This window comes from Grampus griseus, assembly GCF_964374135.1.
Source record: "Grampus griseus genome assembly, chromosome: 18".
NCBI lineage: Eukaryota > Metazoa > Chordata > Mammalia > Artiodactyla > Delphinidae > Grampus > Grampus griseus.
In genome coordinates, this window is record NC_139012.1 from 32,622,596 (window position 1) to 32,648,105 (window position 25,510).

The 25,510-nt window shown below is 37.2% G+C and overlaps 1 protein-coding gene across 1 annotated transcript; it reads right to left on the minus strand.

Moving 5' to 3' along the window:
* Positions 1 to 1,223: 1,223 nt before the first annotated feature.
* On the minus strand, positions 1,224 to 25,416 carry BORA (BORA aurora kinase A activator). Its single transcript, XM_082675696.1, has 12 exons — positions 25,325 to 25,416; positions 24,240 to 24,407; positions 22,447 to 22,553; positions 19,090 to 19,135; positions 16,212 to 16,293; positions 12,021 to 12,086; positions 11,197 to 11,253; positions 10,558 to 10,784; positions 9,517 to 9,649; positions 7,045 to 7,655; positions 2,833 to 2,964; positions 1,224 to 1,537 (listed from the first exon to the last, which is right to left on the minus strand). The coding sequence occupies exons 2-12, from the start codon at positions 24,390 to 24,392 to the stop codon at positions 1,472 to 1,474; spliced, it is 1,680 nt and encodes a 559-aa protein (XP_082531822.1). The 5' UTR covers positions 24,393 to 24,407; positions 25,325 to 25,416; the 3' UTR covers positions 1,224 to 1,471.
* Positions 25,417 to 25,510: the final 94 nt, after the last annotated feature.

Genomic DNA, 25,510 nt, shown 5'->3' on the forward strand with positions numbered 1-25,510 from the left:
CCGGGAAGATCCCACATGCTGCGAAGCCTGCGTGTCCAGAGCCTGTGCTTCGCAATGGGAGAGGCCACAACAGTGAGAGGCCTGCATACCGAAAAAAAAAAAAAAAAACCCTGTTTGGTAAGGACTATTATCCCCATTTAACCCGTGGGAGATTGATGGTTTATGCCTATTTTGGGTCATAAGTGACAGAGGAGGATTTGAATCCAAGTTACAATCACAACTTTGTTGTTTCTTGAGTTTTGCTATTAAAAAAAACACAGCCAGGGAAGCACCTACCCTTAGGATCTAGAATTCCTCTTATGTACAATTGTTTTAAGCTCCTATTAATTCTAAAGCCTGTGATTAAGGACTCAGCCTCCTAATGCACTAATCTTTAGCAATGGACCTAGTGGCTAATGGCTTTAATGTTTAGTGTACAGAGGGGAGAGGATGAGCCAGGTACGTAGCAAGAAATAAGTCTTGCAGGTTGGCAGGAAGTTTACAAGTTGCAGAAAAGTAAGGAAGGACGTGACACAATGAGAGTATGTCTTTATTTCCTAGGGCTACGTATGAATTATTCCCTCCTGAATGAGACAGTTTTTAAAAGGTAATTTGTAAAATACGAGTATACATTCTCCCAAGGTAAAGAATATTTTCCCTCCAAATTATATACCCATTCTACTCCCAACATGAATATGTTTGTTTAATTTTAAAAATTTAGTCACATGTCTGTCCAACCCTAGCTTCATAAGCCTAAAACTCTATGGGAAACCCCCCCCCCCACCCAGTTTTTCCTGGTTCTCCTGTGTTCTTAACTAACTCCTCTCCATACAAAGGATGTTCCCTACCCTAGGGATGGAGATACATTCTGGGCATCCCACATTAACCCCACTAATAATAACACATGAAGATCTACACTATTTAGACCAGTTATCACTGGAACTAAGAATTTCTACACTGAAATGAACAAATGAACAATGAAAAGTGTTGGAAACCTGCTTAACCTCCTTTCTACTTCTTCGATTAAGTTTCCTTTCTAACTCACATTTATTTCTTTCACCAAGGTTATAAATTTGAATTCATCTGTATATTCACATACTTTTAAGTAAAATAAAACATAGCACCTTCACAGTTCCACATGTTCCCAGAACTTCTGCTAAATTCAGTGCTGTCAGTAAAGTGACCCTGTAGGGCAGGAGCAAAGTTATCACTCAAGTTTTTTGTTAAACAAACATATCACTCAAGGTCAGTACAAAAATATTTATTGCTAAAAGCTGAACTTGTACTTCAGTAACTTCTTTGAAAGTTCCAGGAGCTTTTCTGTTGTCACTAAATTAAGCCCTTGGTTTTTCACATTAAGGAGGGAAAGAAAAAAAGCTCAGCATGTTAGTTGAAGCAGTTTCTTCCCCATCACGGTCACATTATGGATCCCATGCATGAAAAATATGTGAGGAGCTGTCCAGTTAGAGGCTTTGGTTCTGAGAGAGGTGCTCTACGGGCTGCTGCATTGAGGCCGATTTGCAATTTTCATCCAACACCTTTGCATTGAGTGGTCTTGCTGTGAAAAAGAAAATACCTTATTTTCAGTTTAAATAGGACCATTCAAGGATACAACAATTATGTGAAATGTTTTTAAAACCGAGATGCAAACTTCCTATGCACTCTAAAGGGACAGTGAAGATACATTTTGTTACAAATCAGTATTCTGTATCATAAAAGTACTTCCTGTATCTTAATGCTTGCTTGCTTTTAAATGGACAACTACAATCCCACCTCATGACAAAACGGAGGAAAGGTAAAATAATGTGGCCTCCGTATTAAATTTGAATATTCGTTTGGAGAGTTATGTTTAGTTGCACACTTGATATTTATTGTTTATTAATAAACTGGCACATAAAAATCAAAAATTCTCCTGATCAGTGCCTAAAATTATGATGGGATTCTTCAAATCTGAATACAGTTGTCCTTCAGTATCCATGGGGGATTGGTTCCAGGACCCCCAAGGATACCCAAATCCATGGATACTCAAGTCCCTTATATGAAATGGCATAGTATTTACATATATTTTAAGTCATCTCTAGATTACTTATAATACCCAATACAGTGTAAATACTATGTAAATAGTTGCAAATACAACATAAGTTCTATGTAAATAGTTGCTGGCACATGGCAAATTCAAGTTTTGCTTTTGGAACTCTGGATTTTGGGGGTTTTTTTGCCCTGAATATTTTTGATCTGAGGTTGGTTGAATCCATGGATGTGGAACTCACCAACCATATACAGACATATCCATCCTATCTGGAGGTTCAGTAAGTGTTCACTTCAACAGTATACTTTTGTATAAATACTCAGTTTTTTAGATACACATGTGTTATCTCTAAAGGCTTGGATTTTAAGAAAAGAACCCTTACCTTTGTTTGAGTGCTCGTAACTGATGTGTAAAATCTCTCAGTTGTACTATTTCCCTCTCTAGTAATCAAGATGCTTTTTTTAGTTTAGCTTTGAGCCAATATTAGAGGCAAAACCCTCCACCTCCCTCCTATTGGGCACCCTCTGCTGTTCCCCTTTTCGCTTAAAGGAACTGATTTCAAGCCCCATTTCCAGAGCAGCGCTAGCTCTCCTTCCCCCACCTCTTCTCTTTATTTTCCTACCTCATAGCAGAAGAGGTAGGAAAATAAAGTTTTGAAGCACTTTCTCCTGCTATTAAATGAACTGAAGACAGGATGAGGCATCAACAGATAGCAATTAACGAGATTTTACACAAAACGGGAAAAAAATAGGCTGAAAACAGTCACATTTAGTAAATACTTAAAAAACTACAACCATATCAAGCTTTCTCTGTTTTTTCCATACCTTTATATTAAAAACTTGAGATTTATTCTCGACTTCCAAGGTTTGTGCATCACTTTCTTTGCAGTAACTTTCTGCTCCAACCGTATCCATAATATTGCTTCCACAATTCTGTGTATTATAGCCACTATCCATCTGACAGGAATGAGAGGGAGAGAGAAAAAAAACCACCACAGGTAACATTGCAAAGTGTAATTCACTTGACCACAAAATTTATTTTGAGGAACTTTTATGTTTAAATAAGTAAATTTATTTTAAAATATTTATATAAAATATATATATGTAAGATTTGGCTTATGTAATTATATATAAAGACAGTATTTTAAAACATTTAAATGAATCACTATATACTATTATTCACAACTGAATGATACAATTTAATATTGTATTAATACAATTTAATATTGATCATATTGAATGAATTTAAAAAGTAATAAACATAAAATTGCTTGTTCTTCAAAGTAGTTACTACAATTCCTTCTAATAAAACATATCTTGTAATTTTCTTTATTTTTTTTAAATTCTAGGTTATTTTATTTTATTTTATTTATTTTTTGGCTGCGCCACGCAGCATATGGGATCTTAGTTCCCTGACCAGGGATCAAACCCGCTCCCCCTGCAGTGGAAGCGCAGAGTCTTAACCACTGGACCACCAGGGAAGTCCCTGTAATTTTCTTGAAAGTCAGTGTACAAACCACTAAGAACATACTTCCCTGTTACTTTGTGCTCACACCCAGTAGATGAAAATGAAGATTACAATCAACTTCTTCCAACTCATTTACCAAGCTTGTCTTAAATGGCTTACTTGCATCTCTAAATAAAATTTACCTAAATGGCAAGCTACCTTTAAGAGGATTCAAAACAATACACATTTTTTAAAAGGTGGCTTACATTATACTCATACCCATCACTGAAATAAAAATCTTACCTTCATAATAATACCACGTACATAATGGCTCTAGATGTTAGCTCAGCTTTTCATTTTAATTAAAATTACAGCATTCTACAACACACTGTTACAGCCCAAAAGAGCAAAAGAAAAAAAGGGACTAGCAAACTTCAGTTTTGGTACAAATATGACAAATATTTATTTCATGAGGGCCTAAAAAAAGCACCAGCCCTGTACGGCGCTCCATGTAATATTCTTATTTTCTCTTTGCAGCACCCTATTAACTTCACAAATGAGGCTAAGGCTCAGAAAGGGTAACTTTCACAGTGTCGGAATGAGATTACGAAGAGCTGAGCCCCCACTGCCCCTGTCCACTCACTGCACACTCCACACTTAACGGGCACAGTGACAAACACCAAACACAACCCACAATGCAGTCATCTTGCACTTACGCCCTTTTATGCAAATTATGATCAGCGAAAGAAAGACTACATTTGCCCCCAACACAAACATAAGAATAGCCTAGAAAGTGCATTCTATCATCATCTTAAGAAAAATGTTTCCAGTTTTCGGGAATGGATGCATATTTGTTTACTCCTGGGAGTGACGTTCCATTTGAACAAAACCCTTGTGGTGCAGGGAGTACGGTACACAAGGAGTCTGTCCCACTCTCTAGGAAGAGAAGGACCATGGTGCCCCTAACATAACATGGTGGCTTACCACACTGGCTCCCATCCAGACCACTACTAATGTCAGTGCCTACTATGTGCCAACCAGACAACACAGGTCATCTCGTTAACCGCCACAGGCGTCAAGGGAGACAACATGGTATTCCAAACTCTGGAAAGCCAATGTGACTGAAACAGAGAAGGAAGGGAAACAAAATGAGGCTGGAGAGTAAGGGAAAGGCCAGACCATGCAATGCTTTGCCAGCCACTCTACAGATTTTTAAATTAACACCAAAAGCAAAACAAACAAAAGAGTTACAAATTTAAGATTAAGATGCAGAAATAAAAACTCAATGGAAGGGTTATTGTATGAAGTTGACCAAATTTCCCAAAAATTAGAACAAAAGGGAGTTAAAAAAAACTGTGAAAAGTTTTTAAATTGGAGAATCAAAAGGAGTTCCAAAGAATGGTGAAAACGAGAGGAGAAATCTAAGATATTATTCAAGAAAAGATCCAAGAAGTGAAGGGCATGAGTTTACAGATCATAAGGGCCCTCTGAGTGCCCAGTACAACTGATGAAAAGGAACCCATACCAAATAATCACTGAAATTTCAGGATCCTTTACTCCAGAAAGGGATAAAAAGAGACCATATGCAAAAGATTAAGTATTAAAATGGTTTCAGATCTCTCACCAGCAACACTGAAAACAGAATCAACGAAACAAAGTCTGAAGGAAAATTATTTCCAAACTCAAATGTGAGAGAATAAAGAACATGTGATCAGACGTGCAGTATCTTGAAAAAGGTACTCTTTCTCAGAAAGCTACTAGAAAATGTGTTCCAGTCAAGTGAGAAGTAAACCAGGAAACAGAAGAACGGGGTACAGAACATGCGAGAGGTTAAGGGAATTCTCAGGATGATGAAGGGATATTCCAGGAATACAGCTGTGTACAATGCTTGGAGGCCAACCCGTCACAGTAAAGCAAGTCAAAAGGCCCTGGGAAAATGTGACTGTCTTTGAATGTTTGGAGCTACCCCTGTGGTAGGAAAGAATGTATAGAAAACATTTTTAAACTACAAAATGTTCTGCAAACAGTACACGTTATTATGATATGACCCAAAGGATAAAACTGAAACTGACTGATAGATACCACAGACAGAACCATAGTTCAGCTCGCTAGGGAAGAGGCTTGTAAATGGTGAGAGAAGTCCTCTAAGATGGGCTGGGATACCCCTGCAGGTACTCAGGCAGGGAGTGATGGCAACTTATAATGAGACAGGCTTCCAAGGGGTAGGTGGACTGGATGATTAATGTGTATTTCCATCTAAGTATTCTATAATGCTGCTATAGATGCTCTGAAAAAAAGAGGCAGTAAGAAAAAAGGAGAGCAAAAAAGTTAACAATACCTTTAAGGCTAAGTTTGACTGGATGCGCTTCTTTACTTAGGAACCAAATTTAGAAGCTGGAATATGTAAAAGCGATTCTAGTGTATTTTTTTGAGCAACAATCCTAGAAGTTAGGATAGGCAGCATAGGCATAAAATATGAGCAAAAGATTATATGTAATTTGGGATCATTTAAAATCCCTCCATGAGTTTTACACTTTAGCATGTCAAAACTGAGAGCACTAAAGCATTATAGAGTTGTTGTGAGAATTAGATGAATTAGTATCCATTAAGAGGTTAGAAGAGTGTCTGGCACACTGGAAGACTGTGTAGTATTAACTATTACTATGGGTCAGTATAAACTTGGATTAAAGAACATGGAATCCAGACTGCCAGGATTTGAATCTTTTGACTCCACCACTTGCTAGCTATACAGGCAATTGACCGAACCTCTCTGACTCTCGGTTTCCTCATCTGTAAAATGTGGATGATGGTATACCTATTTCACAGGACCGTTGTGAAGATTAAACAAATTAACATGTGTAAAGTACTTGGAATAATGCCTGACATATTGTAAGAGCTACATCATAAGTGTTAGATATTGTTACTATGAAATGGCAGGTAGAATTGCCTTTCTAGTTTAAAGTTCTTTCAAAACTCTCAACTCAAAGAATATGAGTTAGTGGAACAAATGTCTTTCTGAAAGTAAGTGCTAGCTGTGAAGTGTATTTGTCAAATGAATCATGCTTTCCTGTTGCCAGATGTTGCAAAATTGGAAATGTATGATTACATGAAAAACGGTGGTTACAAATCACATTTTTTTTAAAGTCCAAAAGAAATATACATAAAAGTGCTCTAAACTGCTTTTCCTAAATTATATAAAGGAAAAACCAAAACTACTGTATTTTTAGAATACAAACACTACACCAAAAACTGAATTCTTTGGGAACTAGCTCCACAGGAAAGAGAGGTGAACCCTGAGAAGTTGCCGGATTCTAGCAGTTTGTAAAAACAGAGCAGCTTGATTTCTTTTCTGCTCTCTTATTTTCCTACTCCAAATAAATATCAGTGAATGTGAATATTAAATATATGCATCATCAGTCCAAGTTAAAAGAACTAACCCTCTTGATATCACTTAGTACTGATTAAAAATACATATGTAATGCTGTTAAGTCTCACATACAACCCATTTTCTTTCTCACTATAATCTTACAAAAGAAAGGATGAAGAACAAGGGACCAAGGAAAGGACTCTAGAATATTCAAATACCTTACCTGAATGTTACTGCTTTCACAAGGAATGACACTGCTTTCTGCGAGAGGTGACATGCACATGTGAGAGTTTTCAATACTGAAGGCGATCCCACTCACAAAGTCAGTCATGGGTAAACTCCTATTATCAACGGGCTCCTTAATCCAAGTGGTCTCATCTGCTATCTCTATGGGATCAACCATATCCACAGTGTTATTCTCCTTCTCACTTTCCACATCCTGAAGCAGTGCCAATTCTTTCTCAGAAGCACCGGACTGGTTCTGGGTAATAGACATGGCGGTCACTACCAAGTGCGCGCCATGTGGACAAGTGTCACCATCCAACTGCGGCAGGTGGACTCCAGCCGTGCCCATGGCTAGGGAGGAGGCGTCTGTGGAAGGAACATCTGCCTTGTCTCCTTCATCTTCGCTGTGAGCCTCGAGAGTAAAAGGTACCCGAATCAGTGAGGGCCGATACTTAGCACCCCCTGTACACATCTCAAGTCTCATAGGAGACCAATTTTTAATTGGTGAGCAGCCATCTATATAAGGACTTCTGATACACGGATTGGTAATTCCATTAGCATTTGTTCCAGACGAAGCATCAGGAGAATGGAAAGTTAACTTCCTTTGCTCTAAAAGATTGGGAGTGGAAAAAAAAAGATTGGGAAGGAAAAATCACATCATGAAAACATGGACATGGGAAAGCCATTACTAAATGGTCATCATCATGTTTCATGCCAGAAAAACTGGATTTCTCTAACAGTGGTGTTGTTTCCTGAAGTGAAATTTTGGTGTTAAAAATAATAGCACAAATGAATGTGTATCCATAAACAGGGTGAGGCTCTTCAAAATATAATTCCTCTGGCAAATATCCTCAAGCATATTGCTACTATAACAATGTTGTTCACATCCAAGATAATAGAACAAACCAGCTGATAGCTGCAAATTAACAGCTGTACCTGGTAAATGAAATATGTAATAATCTATTTCTGTTTATGTAAAATACTATAAGCAACATTAAAAGGCAAACAAAAAACTGCAAAATAATATTTGCAACAATAAAGAGCTTAACAATGGTAAACAAAATGATCAAAATGCCTTAAAAGTTAATAATTTTTATAGCTTCGTTAGCTTAATAAAAACAAAAGTTTAAAAAAATGGGCAAAAGCATATAAACAATCCTCCCAATGGTAAATGAACATATGAAGTGTTTGGTCACACAAATAATAAAAAATATGGAAATTAAAGCAATGAGAGACCATTTGTTCAACAAAAACACTGAAGTCTGAACTAATAATCCCCCCAAACAAATGACCCATAAACATTTGGAAAAAGTTCAACATTGTAATAACCAAAGACAAGAAAATTAAAGCAGTAAGCGACCTTTTTGTAATGTACCAAATTAACAAACATCAAAAAGGATGGTAAGACCAGTGTTGCTAGATGGGGAAAAAGATGACTTTTCACACACCACTGATGAAAATTTCAATTGGTACAACTTCTTATGAAGAAAATTTGATAAAATTCCTCAAGAGCCTTAAAAACAGTCATCCCCTTTCACCAAATAATTCCACTTCTGAGAATTTAACCTAAAGAAATAAATATGTACAATACACTGTACATACGAGAAAAAAAAAGAAATAATTTAAATGTTTATCAATGATTGAAAACAAAAGATACATCTGTGAAATGGAATATCATATAGTGATTCAAAATCATGGTTTCAAACAATAATAAATGACTTGAATGACCTACGAAAATACTCCTAATAGAATGCTTTGTGAAAAAAGCAGGATATAGAACTATGTGTGTGTGTGTGTGTGTGTGTGTGTGTGTGTGTGTGTTCATATATGTATGAAGATATATACACACATACACATGTACGTATATAAAAGGAAGACTAACAAAAATAGTTTTCAGTTTTCCAATTTTATTTACTATGAATAGGTTTTGTAAACTATGAATAATTTTCAAGAAGTGCTATAATTTTTTTCAAGGAAAAACTGACATATTGCAAAGAAAAATATGTAAATTCTCACACACTACCTAAAAACTTTACTCAAACAAATATATCTTTACACAATATCAATATGAATATCTGATTACCAAAGTCTGAACCTACACACTGGAAGGCATACCGAAACCAACTTATCTCTACGATAGCCATCTTTCTTTGATTCTGCTTGTAAGATGTTTGGTATAAATACTGCTAGTCAAATTACCTGTATCTGACATGAGAGCAGAACTTTGCTGAGAATTTCAGTCTTTGAAAGTAAATTGTTCCTTTTGTAAAAAAAAAAAAAGTAAAAAAAAAAAAAAAAAGTAAATTGTTCCTTTTGTAAAAAAAAAAAAAAAAAAAATCCAAGTTTCTAAATTTTAAAAGGGTGAGTGGTCATTTGGAGCTCTGTAGTTAGAACAAGCTAAAAATAGACTCTTTAATAACAAATATTGACAATATAAAATTTTAATTGGGGGTTGTATTACAAGACATACCTGAGAGTGGTGTCTTTCCTATTTGAAATGCAATTGGTGAGAAAGTGGGTGAAGAAATAGGTGAAGGACTGGTTATGCTTCCCAAACTGTATTTTTTTGCACTACCCTGAATAGGGCTAGAAGAAAACTGCCCCTGTGATAAAAATAAATAAATAAAATTAAACGGTTCTCTTCCTTAGCTCTGTTACACCAAGTGCTATTTATCTTTATTTTTGAAACACATTCATAAACTAGGTTGTATAACTTTGGTTATTCACCAGAAAGCAAGATGCCACCTTTGCTTTGTGGCAAAAGGCAAGACACCAAAAGGCAGGCCCACAGACACACGAAAAAAACTTATGGTTACCAAAGGGGAAGGTGGGGAGGGATAAATTAGGAGTTTGAGATTAACATATACACACTACTACATATAAAATAGATAATCAACAAGGATCTACTGCATAGCACAGGGAACTCTACTCAGTATTTTGTAATAACCTATAAGGGATAAGAATCTGAAAAAACCATATATACGGATGTATAACTGAATCGCTTTGCTGTACACTTGAAACTAATAAAACACTGTAAGTCAACTATACTTTAATAAGAAAAAAAAGGTAAAACAACAACAACAAAAAAAAAACACGCCAAAAGACAAGGCATCTTGTAACAAGGATAGTTAAGAAGACTGTTCCAAAAATTCTGAAATAGAATATACTAGAGAAGATAAAATATAAATGCACCGTATTTACACAAACCAAGTAGCAGTTTATGAAAAATTTTAAGTTAGTCCACTAACACCAATCTGGTTGTGTTATACTGAAACTCTTCCGTAATTCAGTAAGTACCTTACCCTGAAATTCCTCGAGACTCATTTACCTCTAAATACAAAATTGGAGAGTCTGACAAAAAGCATTCCTATACCTAATGACAAAATGTGAACTAGGCTAATCCGCATGAAATATAAAACCCAAAAGACAATCATTCCTCTTGACAGCAATAGGAGCATCTAGGTCCAAGATGCCTATAGCCAACCAACCAGCCACTTGGCCCACTTCTTACCGAACTCGGGGTCTGCACAGGGCTCCTACACTGCACAGGAGATAGATCTATTGAATAAAAAACCTCAAGTGATGCTTGAACACCACTACGAGGACTTCTGGGAGAAGCTGGAGGTAAGGAGTCAGAGATACTTCCGTTGCCATCTAAAAATAGCTTTCTTCTGAGGGATGAAGAACTGAGGTTTCCGGGAGATTGATCTGCAAATTCATCAGCTCTAAAATAGTCACCTATATTTAATATTAACAGAATAAAAGGCAGAGCTAGTCATTTGGAAGAGCAATTATATTTCAGTTGTCTGATGTTTTAAAAACCAGTCTCTATGTTTGAACTGTTTTCCAAAAAGAGGGCAAAGTTTAACTGCACAGGTGCTGCTTGAAATCTGAAACGATTCCTTCTTTTTTTAGTGCCTCATTATTAGTATGGGTAGTGCCAATAAGATGTGTTCATGAATAGTTTATGTCTATAGTTAAGTTCACTATGATAAAAAGGCTAATTCAGGCCATATTAAAGAAAAATGAGAAATTTCAGGCTTCCCCACTTCTTTAGAGGAGGCATTGCCACAGATTCCCACTTACAAAAGCCATTAAAACAAAACCTTTTATTTAAGTTATTAAAGGTTTAAACAAATACAATACTTACCTAATACCTTTTCTAAATTAAAATCCACAGGAAGAGACAGCAATGTCTGGCAAGCAGCTGGAAGCAAGCAGATAAACACAAACATGGTTAAATCAATGCAAGTGTATCCCCTGCAGTTTAGCATGTGCTTCCCCATCAACCATCTCCCCATGATGCTCCAGACAAACTGAATTATTTACTTTACGCATCCCATTCCATAACATGCCACCTTCCTGTTTCCCACACTTTCCAGCACTGATGTAAACCTGTTAATGGTAAAAGATAACTTCTGGTTGTGCTGCTGGCACTTGTATCAGAAATGAAGCCAGCCTGGGTTTCCCTGGTGGCACAGTGGTTGAGAGTCCGCCTGCCGATGCAGGGGACACAGGTTCGTGCCCTGGTCCGGGAAGATCCCACATGCCACGGAGCGGCTGGGCCCGTGAGCCACGGCCGCTAAGCCTGCGCGTCCGGAGCCTGTGCTCCACAACGGGAGAGGCCACAACAGTGAGAGGCCCGCATACCGCAAAAAAAAAAAAAAAAGAAGCCAGCCTATATATATTTGGGGATAGATTTCCCAATATTAACAAATTTTCAAAAGAATGCCTTCCAAAACCAAAATTCGATTCACATGATTTGAATCACAAAATAACACACTATTGCCACTTCTCAAACATGGATGGATATATCTATTCTAACTGTTTCTCAAGGTCAGCTCTCATATAGCTTATTCATAAAAAGTAAACAACTTCAATTCCAGAGTGAAGTGTTATCACATGTACTGAAATTAACATCAAATGTCGCTTAATATGGAACATACTTCTTTTCCAATTTACATTCATACTCACCATTGCTTGTCTCAGAATGTACGGTCAGCTTTCTTCCAATTGGAGATTCATTATTGACGTTAATACCTGTAAAACATTCTAAGTGAAAAATCTTACATTTTCTGTTCATTTACTTTAGGGTTACTCTTTCCAGAGTAAAAAAATGAAGTGTGGAAACTTTTACATTTAAAAAATAAATGTCTGCATATGTAAGTATATAACTTGGCATGTTTCTGCTAAGTTTGTTTGTTTTTTTATTGATTGATTGATTGTCAACATCGAGGAAGCATAAGGATAAGACTTAAGGATTACCACAGCAAGTAAGGCGGCACCAAGAGATGCTTTTTAGGGAAAGCAGCGGTGCTCTACATGACGTCAACCTTTAAAGGTTGGGGACACACGTTAGTCAACGTCAATGTCCTCAAACAGATCCTCTGTTGCTGATGCTTTTCCAAAATGGAAATAGATAAATTGTTGGAATTAAAGCACCAGGCCATTCTGAAAGAAACTGAAATTTGATCAATAAAACCGTGCTCAGTTTTCTTTTTTTCACCGAGAGGAGTCAAAAATATGGGTGCAAATAATTTTTTTAAAAATCTGAAGTTAATGACTAATATTAAGCTTCTTAACTTAAAAAAGCACCAGGTAGTAAATAAATGGGTGAAAAAATAGAATTCTAGATTCAAATGCCTTCTCTGCTGTAGGCAGTGTGACCTTCTAGAAGGCAAATGCAACCAAGGCACTCTGCTGCGAAAACCCTGTAATGTCCTTGGTCTTTAGGCTGGAGTCCAAACACCTTAATGGTGTAAATAAAGCCCTTCCAAAACCTTGTCTCTGTCTCTAGCACAGCTGTCCTCCAACCGAACATTATCTGAATACCTTAAAAAACAAACAGGTTCTCTCTCTCACCTCTAGGTATTTCTAATATTCTTTCCTCTCTGACTTTTATGCCCTATTCCCCGAGTCCGGCTAACTCAAGTCTCAGCTTAAACTGTGTCTTCCATCTAGACAGGATTATTCTCACACCACTTTTCAACTGTATTGCAAGTGTTTTCTTGGTTGTTTCCTCTAAAAGGACTTCATAGATAACTTTAAGACCACAATCAAATGAGGAAAAATGGATGGATTTGATTACACCAAAATAAGAATTTCTAGGCAACCAAAGACATCAAAACAAAAGTAGCACATATGTGACTGGAGATGACATGTGAAATGTTTAGAACTAAGATAACTACAAATGTAACTACAAGGTATCTTAGAAATTCAAAGGAAAAAGAAAGAGACAACAACTCCAATAGGAAGGAATTAGAAATAGGCATTTTACAAGAGAGGAAATAAAAAGGCTGTTAATATATGAGAAATGAAAATTAAAACCATCATTTAGAATGTCAAACAACCCATGAGAAAGGCAAAAATGTGAAAGCCACGTACTGGCAGGGATGTGGGGATATGGGAACCCTAGGCACTGCGGGTGGCTGTGCAGACTGTACAGTCGTTCTGGCGAGCAGCCTGGCGCCGCACAGTCAAATCAGAAAACATGTAGCCTATAACTCAGAAATCCTCAGCCTATGTATAGTTCCCAGAGAAATTCTCGTTCAAGTCCATAAATAAAAATGCAATGGGTAGTACAGTCATTGAAGCACCTTGCTGCATAAATTGCTACATAAAAATTGACAGCATAAGCTAATGTGTACAAACAAAATCATTGTTCCCCCGACTCACCACTGTCTTTGTTATTCTTCGGGTAAACAACACTGAGCACTTACCATGTGCTAGGTACATGATCTTCAAAGTATTATCTCATTTCATCATTTCATAGGGAAGGAGAGTGAGGTACAGGAAAGCTAAGTAGTTCACACAGCTACTAAGCTAAACTGGGCATGACTCAAACCCAGACGGCATTACTCTAGAGTGAGGGTCAGCAAATGATAGCTCACGAGACAAATCGGGCTGGTTGCCTATTTTTGTAAATAAAGTTTTACTGGAACACACCCACACTCGTTCATTACGTATCATCAGGGATACACTTTCATGGTAAAGCAGTAGAGTTGACTGGTTGCAACAGAAACTGTATGGTCTGCAAAGCCTAAAATATTTAATATTTGGTCCTTTACAGATAGAGGTTGCCAATCTCTACTCTAAGGTAGTGTTTTCCAGAACTTTTTCTGTGATGATGGAAATGTTCCATATCTGTGCGGGACGATATGGTCACCACTACGTGCGGCTACTGAGCACGTGAAATGTGCATGTATGAGCAGGAAACTAAAATTTCAATTTTAATTTATTTAAATGTAAATAGCCACATGTGGCTAGTGGCTACCGTATGTCAAGAACTGTAAAGGGTCTGACAGGTTAGTGTGTCAACGTTGCATAGATGCTGGCTGAAGAAAGGAGGCTTCGGGTCACAGACAAAGGGACTTCATTATTCTCAGCACAGGAGGCAACATGAGCTTCATGTTCATGTCAGCTCCCTTTGCCCCCTCAGTCCCAAGGAAGGGACATGAAAGAGCCCAGGTGGATACAGCACACACAGAGGGTCTGTGCCCCAGCTGAGGAACGCTACGCACGGGAAATCCCATTCTTTATAAGCTGCAAGCAAACCTGCCCCAGAGGGAGACGTTACCATTACTGTACTAGACAGCCAAACAAACCTACCCTCTGCTCCAGAGGGATACTCCATCTCTGTTTTCCAAGGATGTTCACAATACAAACATCCTTGAAAAAACAGCCTGGATCAAAACCTGTCCGTGGCGCTCTTCATGAGATGTATAGAAATGCGAGACCCACAGAGAACTGAACTATCTCCCAACACCACTGTAGACAGCACAGGCCTGCGCACCCCCTCCCACCCCCGCCAATTAACCACTGCACTCTGTCATCACGGGCTTGATGAGCACACCAAAGAGGCTGTATGTAGTATTTTTAGCATCTTCCTGACCTGCCTCACTTTAACTAAAACAGGTTACCTCGAATATAAAATGATGTTATAAAAAAGATCACATAACAAGGTTGATTCACCTGTTCAAAAATCCAACATTAAAACACTGGGGGGAAGAAACCTACCATCTATGAATACATCACCTTGGATACAGAATTTTAGAGCTGGGAGGCATGTTATCACACAACCATCTAGTTTAACCCCTTGATTTTACAAGTGAAAAACTGAGGCCTAAAGAGATTGAAAAAGTTGATCAATGTCACCCCTTCTGGTTTATAATACAGAAGGTCTACAGCCCAGGTCTCCATCCACTACTGCATGCCACCTTTAGTTTGCAACGATTCAGAATCTGAACTGAGAAATGCATACTTTTAAATCCAGGTTCTGCCACCTTATCATATCTGTAACCTGGGACAAGTGCTCTAACCTTTCTAAATCTAGATTTTCTCACTTATAAAATGAGACCAATAATAGCATCTACTTCATATGAGCTGTTGTAAGGAATACTGAAAGCACTTAACACTGTCTGGACACATGAAAAGTGCTTAATCCATTTTTTCTGTATTGTGTTTTTGATAAAGAATGGAACAAATATTCCCTGTTATACTGAGAGCATAATTAATGTATGCTATACAGAAGAGCGGGCAATTCCACTGAAATGAGGGATGCATATAAACAAGTAATACTTGAACATTGCTCACAGCTCAAAGGGCAGTGAGAGCAAATATAAGATAACCACTTCCTAGAGGTAGAAAAATATTTGAAAGATTACTGGCTTGCTCTTCAACTTCCTTTTTAATTTTGCAGATAATCAGCTGTATTACACTGTCCCAGAGGTCCTATAAATGCCCATCCTTCCTCTACTATTATAAGAAACCAGGAAATTAGCAAAAAGCAAAAGCAATTTAAGGATTTCATTTAAAAAAATTAACCTTCAAAATCACTGCAAAAATTAACAATTCAGTTCTATATTCAATACCAACTATTTCTGCATCTACAGATCCTCTATAACCATCATTATAACTGATATTCACAATGGTTATGAAGAAAAAGTTAAATTCAAAATAGAATAGCCAAGAAAAAAAAGAATTTAGTAAATTTTAGTCAAGTTTTGAATCCTAACTCTTAAATAGTTAAATCCTCTGGTATCCAGAAATTTAATTTATAGCAAGCTTCCTACCAAAGCAGATAAACTGACACTCACTGTATGTTGTTTTACATTCATTGCTTTTTATTTTTATGATTTTTATTCAGACAATTTTTAACACACTCACATTTACTGGAATCATATTCTGAAAGCTGCTTCCCTTCATGATCAGTCCAAGGAGAGGGTACGATGACATCCTTAGTGAAAAACTAGGAAAATTAAAGTCACAAAATTAGGCATATGAAATATGAAAAGGCAGCTGTGTTAAATAACCATCAAACATGTTACATACTGACTTTATAGTTATATTTTAAAATTTCATACTTAAAAGCACAAATGAGCAAAGGTAAAATGGAAGAAATTTAAAGTATATATAAAGAAAAATGTTAATACTTCAAATCAACCACTTAAATTTGCAAATTAAGCTAAGGTTATTAATCATAAAGGAAATATTTTTCATTTCTCCCCCAATTTTTTTGGACACGGGGAGAGGCTGACAAAAGGGAGGATGAAGAGGGAAGGAATAAATGGAGATAAATGTATACGTGTAAGCCGGTATCAATAGTGTGCTGGAGCTGGCTTGTCCTGACTCTCAAGATCTAATAATTAAAATTTCAGGAATTCTGTGTATCAGTTATCAAACAAAGCCAATATTAAAATTATGTAAACTTAAATAAACTATATTAAAAATAAAGGTAATAAAAACTCAAAATCATCATTTGCTAATTGTTTTAGTACATTTACCAACATCTATGCTCTTGAGGTTAATTATGTCTTTTGTGTCTGTGTGGTAGAATGCCTACATATAATGGTGTACTGCTACATTTCTTTCCCCATTCAGCGATGTCACATCACTAACTTGAAATTGGCCGTGGTTGGAGTATTTACACTATGGACAGCAGCAATCACTAAAACTCATACTCCTCCCACAGTCAGAGGGCCTGTTGTTAATTTACCAGCACACCACTGGCCAGTACACTCAAATGGAGATACAGCATTTGGATAAATGTGTTTCCTCTTTCATTCTGGATATAAAATTAATCAAGCCTAATACAGTAAGTAATACAGTATTTTCCCCTCCCGTCTCCATGTTTTGGAGGTAACTCAGAACATTTTCTTCATATTTTGCTATACCTATGACAAAGAACTAACTTCCTTGACTAAACTACCTATGAAAACATGAAGACAAGATGTTGAAAAAAGGAGGGGGGGAGGGGGAACAGAGATGATACAGACAATTCCCAGAAAAAAAGGAATATAAAAGACCCACAAACTCATGAAGCAAAGTATAAGTTCACTGAGAATGAAAGAGATACAAATCCGAATAACAAGATAAATTTTTAAAGTAATAAGATTAGCACAAATTAAGAAGTTTGATAATAGCCAATATTGCAGATATGAGAAAACAGGCAGTATCATAACGTTGCCGGGAGAATAAATTGGTACAACCTTTTGGGAAAACAATATGGCAAAATCTACCAAAAGCTGAAAACACAAACCCTCTGACTTAGCAAGTTCACAAAGATATACGTACAAGTGTGTTCACTGCAGCATTACTTGTGATAGAAAAAACACTGAACACAACCTACACATCTGTCAATAGGGGCTGGATTAGGCTATGATACATTCATACAATGGAATACTATGTATGCTATTTACTAATAACTGGTACGTGCTGATAATCAAAAAAAAATTCTAAGAAATTATTAAGCAAAAAAGTAAGAGGCAAAACAGTATAAAAATGATGATCCTACTTATGTGCAAATATTTAAAGGACATGTGCTATTATCACACATGTGATCACACGAATCTGAAAGTGTACTCAAGAAATTTTACAGTAATTACTTTTAAGGAGTGAGACAGGGAACAAAAGGCTCTTCATTTTCATTTTATATTTTTTCTTTGCAGTTTGTTTTTGTTTTTATTATGTGCATATATCTATTGTATTTCACATGCATACGTATGAATTTAATTTGTTGCTGATACATTAACTTCTGCTACATTGGCCCTAATCTTCACTCTGAATTCATTTTCTTAAGTTTTCTCCTGAATTTCCCTTTAAAATTAAGTCGAGAATTCGAAAGAGAAAGCATACTTCCCAAAATGTTGGGAAATGGGAAAGAGTCTGAGAATATTCAACTGGGGAGGAATCAAGTGACTGGATTAGAATTAAAATTTTGAAGTTATCAGATAGATTAAGAAGTAGATAACATTTGTCAGGAGTAAAGCATATGAAACGATTTCCTAAGAAATAGGCTATATCTGAAATATGGGGGCCAGCACATCACTGGATCTCTGAACATGCCATAGCTGAAGTCTTTTGGGGTGCAGAAGATCCAAGTGCAGCTAAGGAATAGAGGGGGCTAGTGAGAGAAAAAGGAAAAACAAAAAATGCTACCATGACATGAAGACTTTTGAGCAAATATCTAGATAGACATCGTTTATACTCTAAGAGTTCAGCAAACAAAGAAAGCAAGAAGTGAAAAACTAAGTTCATTAGTTTTATTAAAAAAAAAAACAACCTACCTTTGGATATACTTTTTCTATTTATCAGTACATTATATTTCATGAAATATATTCTATGTCTTAAAAATTCGAAGAACTAACAAGAACAAAAGATAAGACCGTTACTGAGGCCAATCTAGACTTCCAAGGCTTGAAAATATTCAACTTGCTCTATGTAAACTCCAACCTGAAACAATGGTTTGTGCTCATCCAAGGCACAAGGAAGGCCGTGAGAATGAAAAGATGAACAAGCACAATAATGGCCAAATAAGAATTCAGTCTGGGGGAGAAAAGCACTCAACCGGTCATTACAATGAGAGGCGCTGGAACAGCTCAAAAACACTGGTCTTAGGGGAGCTCTGAGAGGGACTGGGGACGGGTAGGCTGGTGTGGGAGTTGGGACAGGAAAGGATCTGAAGGAAGTCTTCCTCTCTTAGAGGTGCTGTGCACGCAGAATCGATGCTTAACTAGCTTCGTGATCAGTAACAGTTTTAAGTTACCTCTTCAATGGCTTTTTGTCTTTTGTCTTCCACATCTTTATCTATTCTATACAGAGATAAAGAAGAAAAATAACCATGCCATTACTTCAGCAGATTGAACATTTAAAATAATAACCTTTCAAAGAAATCGTTTCTTTCCCCGTTGGAAACTGGCAAATGTTAAGCTCATTTTAAAAGAAAAATTGGGACCTTATCACATTTCATAAATGACAGTATTTAGATATTCATTCAGCCTTGTGCTGTTAGGCCTACCTCCCCCCTTTCCATTCACAGTTGGAATGGAATAATATTTTCTTTTAAAAGGCTTACATTGATACAATTTTTAAATTACTATTAACAATGTAAAGAAAGTAATTTGAATAAACTTTGCCCTTTAATCACCACAAATTAAGAAGTATGTCACTCCAAAGAAATCTAAAAATTGTCCAAATTCTTTTTCTTCAATTATAGCAAGTTTATCATAGTCATAATTTTAGAATCAACTCTTACTCTGAAATAAAAGGAAAAAAAACTATCATCCTTACAGTTCTAAATAAACAGGCAAAATTATTAATTCTGAAATGAAATATCAACAATATAAAATTTGAAATATAAAATATAAAACTTTGTCCAAACAAATTCTTTTTTTCCCACTTTGATACATTATGCAATTATAGCACCCCAAATTTATCAGCTGTAAGTTTTAATATAAATTGTCGGGTCTCAAGCACAAGGCATATACTTGCCAAGGACTCAGCAGTTAGCCTTGTAGGACCACTTCTTTTTTTTTTTTTTTTTGGCCAAGCCGCCGTGCAGTTTGTGGGATCTTAGTTCTCTGACCAGGGATTGAACCTGGGCCCTCAGCAGTGAAAGCACGGAGTACTAACCACTGGACCACCAGGGAATTCCCAGGGCCCACTTCTTTAATCTGTTCCCAGAAAGAATACTTGCTTACCATCAATAAGTTGGTAAGACACTTTTTTCTCTCCAAATTTTTTCATGTATAACTTGCAGCTTAACAAAGCTTATAATAATGTACGTGTATTAGAAATTAAAATCAAGTGGATCTCTCAAATAAGGGAATTGTGAGAAAATAGACTACAATGATAATCCACATATCTCAGCTTGAACAGCCATTCTGAGAGTACTAACTCAGTTCTCTCCATCTTATTGTAGACATAAACAGGTCAAAATGACAGGGCATAACAATAACAGCGTACAGTATTAGTAAGCTCTGATCTAGCAATACCTCATTCAGAAACTTTCTGCTGCTTCATCAGAGGGCTTTAACAACCTGAAATGTTCAAGTGATGGCTAGAAGCAATGAAAATCAGTTTGGCCAAATACTGGAGAGCCTGATCATGGAAGGTTCTAAGGAGTCATATAGGGCAGGGTATCCTGACCAGCATGATGCATGCAGGGTCCAGTATTACAGGTATGCCCTGAACGGACCCTTGGTGGCCAAGGCAGAGAGGAGCTTTCAGGACTGTTCACCTCCTGTATGGACAGACTCATTTGTTTACACCAGGATGATTTGCAGTTCTCATTTTTATGTGTAGCATGGCATGAAAAAGGTGGAAAGCACTGAAATAGGGAACTTGGGTTAGAGAGGAAGAGACACTGGAAGCCTTTGCTTATTTCTAAGAAGGAATCAACATGTTTTAAGAGTATACTCACTATCCTCGGTAGAAGCCATAACCATTCACTGAATTACATGAGGAAGTTAAATTAAATCAGCGTCTTTCCCCCTCTTCTACGTTACAGGTCTATCTACTGAAATACACCAAGGTTCTTTTCACAAACCTGCTCAAACAATACAGGATTTACTAGTAAGTAAAGAAATGCTGTGTCACAACTTTGTTGACTACAGGGCAGGAAGAACCTCCTGTACTGCTTCAGTGCCTCACAGTGTTCAACGCATCTCTCTTGACGGTCCATGGTTCAATATACTGAAGAGAGGAGGCGAAGTATAGCACACAGTTTGTGTGAAACAAAAAATTCGTCTCATTCGTGACACATTTGCTTGCAGATATTCTTTTCACCTATTCTCTCAAAGGTATTATCTAGTGTTAAGTTAAAATCTTTCATGCTCTATCCCCATTCTAGTCCCTTGCTATACCACTTTGGATGTGCATTAATTAATTATGAGGGGATGGTCATCAAGCTACCAAGCCAAAAGAGGAAGGGGTAGAAAAGCCAGACAAATATTTGCAAGAGCATCTCAATACGTGTACATCTTTGTGTGATTAAATTCTAGTTAAAGGGAAAAGAATTATTCATTATCTTAGACCGATAACACATGTACCTTAGTATCAAAAATTAAAAGCTGATCATATCAGGATTTGATTATTTCAAATATAAAAAAAAATCAAACTATAAAACTGACATCAGGGCTTCCCTGGTGGCGCAGTGGTTGAGAGTCTGCCTGCCGATGCAGGGGACACAGGTTCGTGCCCCCGTCCGGGAAGATCCCACATGCCGCGGAGCGGCTGGGCCCGTGAGCCATGGCCGCTGAGCCTGCGCGTCCGGAGCCTGTGCTCCGCAACGGGGGAGGCCACAACAGTGAGAGGCCCGGGTACCGCAAAAAAAAAAAAAAAAAAAAAAAAAAAAAAAAAACTGACATCAACAAAAGAGTCCCTCAAACTATTACTGACTACTGTTATCTGTAATTTGTAATTACAGATGACTGCAGTTGGTAATCAAAAAGTATGCATGTTCCTCCAAAGAAGTGTATGGTCTCACTACATTAGGCATCATTAAGTAACAGGAGTCTAAGACACACTAGTACTTGGAAATCTATACAACACATCAACAAAAGCATTAGTTAGGGCTGCTCTGACTACTAGGCTGATAATGTAAATCAGATCCCCAAGTGTCAAAGCTGGATGATGTCTAGAAAAGCTCTCTCTGTTGATAATGGATACTCTTCCATTCAATGTGTCTTAACTTGGTAAAGGGACTTTCAGCTTCCCTAAATGTAGGTGGTAATAAAACAGCATTTTACTCTATCCCATAACACCAAAAAGGAAAACAAAACAAAAATTCAACGGCAGAAGTCATAATCATGTACAAAGATACAGATTTCAAAATGACCTTCCTTCTACCACGTGCTGGGGAAGCAAAGGTGTCCCATAAGTAGCAGAGGGAGGAAACTGGCTCTAAAAGAAAAGGGCTCCTACCCAGATCTGGAACTGTTAGCAAGGGGGTCTTGCTGGATGTAGTTCTTTGAGCTCACTGTTTATTTAGATAAGATAAATCTGTATCATAATTTTTCCTCCCTGATTTCTTTACAAATAAAAATATTCAACCTTGGAATTTCCTATCTCTCTTCACTTGAAAGTACGTTATTACACTTAGGTGCGAAAAAGGAAAACTTACCGAGAACGACTTAAGTATAAAGCTTGACGATGAATGTCTTCTGGGTCTATTTCTACAGGATTTATTACGGCTAGTTGATCAATAGACCATCTAAATTCCCCTGGAGTCTTAACAAAAGAAAGCGATCTTATGAGTAAAAGTATACTAAAATAGTTCATCAAAATGCTGACTTCAAATGTCAGCTTCAAAAATTAATGTGAATGGTTATAATATAAAAATATCTTACAGCTCATATTTTAAAATTTGACTTTACTACTAAATTAAATGGCAAATGGTAACCAAATCACACTAAATCAACTGACTTGACTGTATCTCTTTAAAATATCCAAGTCTTCCCTCTGGGTGATTGTTTAAATTACATAATAATAGAAAAATCACAGAGTATTAAAGGTATAGAAATTGCACAATTAACACTCATCAGTGATGCAACATGACCAAGTAAAACTAAAAATCTCTTACAGTTATCAAGTCTTTATTTTCACCAAGAATGAACTGAAATTAAACAAAGTCCTAACTACAGAAGTGCCTGCAAAAGCTCATAAAATAGGTGATCCTCCATGAGTGGTAAGCAGTGCTGCTTTTCTATATTCAACTACCCAATAAACCAAAAAACTTATCCAAATCCTAATCTGTAAATTCAGAATATATTTTTGAAAAATCAGGCCTAAAACCCCAAGATGTCATGCATTCTTGCTTTGAGGATTAAGTTGCAGTCATTCTGTTAGTTTTATTAAGACTAACTAATACTATTCAATTTAAAATCATGAAGTCAGATAATGACTCAATATAAAGTGTATCACTGTAAAACTTTCCTCTAGTGCATAACTAGCTTCATGCTGATATGAATGTGTAGCTAGCATCAACAGCCACCCAGTTTAGTTTCCTAGATAATTTACTAAGTTAAAAGATCAGACTTCAAAAGAACTTCTCCACTGTAGCCAATAACAGTAAAAATAAGCTAAAGAGATGAAGCCTTCCCTAATCTCCTAAAGAGCACGTTCTCTTCCATATCATCCTTGTGTTATAGCACATAACATATTCTCTTGAAGTTGCCAGTTTAGTGTATCTATCCCATTAGAGGTTGACTTCTTTTTAAACAATCTGCAAGCTAATAATGAATGGGTGACAAAAATCCAAAAGAATATTAGTAATTTACGACATGTGAAAATTAAATGAAATTCAAATTTCACTGCCCATAAATAAAGCTTTATTGGAACACAGTCACATTTATTGTTTACATACTACCAATGGCCGCTTCTACAATACAAGGCAGAGGTGACTAGTTGTAACAGCAACCTGATGAGTTGCAAAGCCTGAAATATTTACTATCTGGCCCTTGACAGAAAAAGTCTGCTGACCCCTGGATGAGAGTATAAGCTCTTTGAGAATTTGTGTTTTATGACCCTGACTTGTTCAAGGTATAACCTCTATAGCTAAGAACTGTACCTGACAAATAGCACTCAAATAATGTTTGTTGAATACCGGAGAATAATTAGATGACGTAGTTTCTTCTTTATCATGGATTAGTACACATATCATCAACCATAGTAACTAGCACCACTCACAGCTGTAGGAAGCTAACATGCTATCTATTGAATAAAATAAAAAGAAATGCTAACTAAAAAAAAAATCCGGCTAAGTTATTTTTAGCCCAACCACTACATTATAATGAACATTACAATTAAAAAGAACATTCCAGATATGTATGTTCCATGATAAATTTCCCACTTGTCTTGTAAAGAAAGATAATTACATTTAAAGTTGTTTGGAAACACTAGTCAAGAATAACTTACTGGTAATTTTGTCGATTTAAAAACAGAAGGACTGGAGACAGTTTGTTCGTGGAGATTAGTGTAATCACCAGGACTTTCAAAAGGATTTAAAACAGGAATTCTTCCTGGAGTTTCAGGTGTTATTTGCATTTTTGATTCTCTGACATCTCCCATAGCACAGAGAGAAAACTAAAAAGAAATCAGAAGTATGTATAATAAAAGTACAAAATTCCCTAGACATTCATTTTGACAACTAAAATGTATTCAACAAACATACATTTCACAAAAAGAATTAACTCAAAACCTAAGCCTCCTGGGTTTTTTTTATAAGCTTACACAAACGTGATCCTCTGAATAACCTGGAAAGCTAGAGAGGGAAAGTATTAGTGATATAATTTTGCAGGAGAATTAACAAGTTCAGAGAAGTTAAGTGGCTTGTAAGCTGCAGTCCACCAAAGGTGAATGAGTTCAGGTCCGTCTTCAAGACAACTAAATGTTCCAATAAGCACAAAACCTTTTTCCACTAAAGAATTTATACCTACAGTTTTTAATTCATTATCTCAAGTCTCTACACACTTTGAACATAATTCGGATAGCCCAGCAATTCCCTAACAAACTGCAGTTACTAAACAATTATGAATAGCGAGCAAACAAGAGACCAGGAAGTCTCTGGTCTCTCTGTGCACGGGTGCCTTTCTTGCACATTAGCCCCCGTCGGCAAAGAATGACTGATTAGGGCTAGGAAATTAACCGCTTTGGGTTGCCTCTTCTCAAACACCCTTAGCGAAAGGCTAAGACCCCCAGGATAGAAGGAGAGACTGCATTATTTCCCGTCAAGGGGGGCTACAACTAGAGAAAAAGAACCCACTCCTTGGAAGGCTGACGTTGCAGCTGGCCTCCTCAGGTGAAGAACAGAAGAGGACACTCACGCCGGTGTCATCCCCAATCTTACTCGATCACTCTTTCTTGGCGACCCCTCTTCCGCACCTACTCCCTGGCAGCTTCCACTCATCCCGAGGCGAGCGTGCAGGCCGGTCCGGAGCCGGGCTACGTGAGCTCTCCAATTCGAGACAGGAGGAAAGGGCCAGGAACTACAAAGAACATACCTAGTGGTGTGTACAAATAGGAAGCCCCCCAAAGCGACTCCAGGGCGCTTCCGAGGTGCCAGTCCAGCTCCCACGACAGGCACAGACTCTTTAACTCCCCGCTTCCGCGCTTAGGCCAACCAGAGCACGGGCCTTGCGCGCGACTGGCCAATCGCGTCTCACCGCTGTCCGCGAACCAGCCAATCG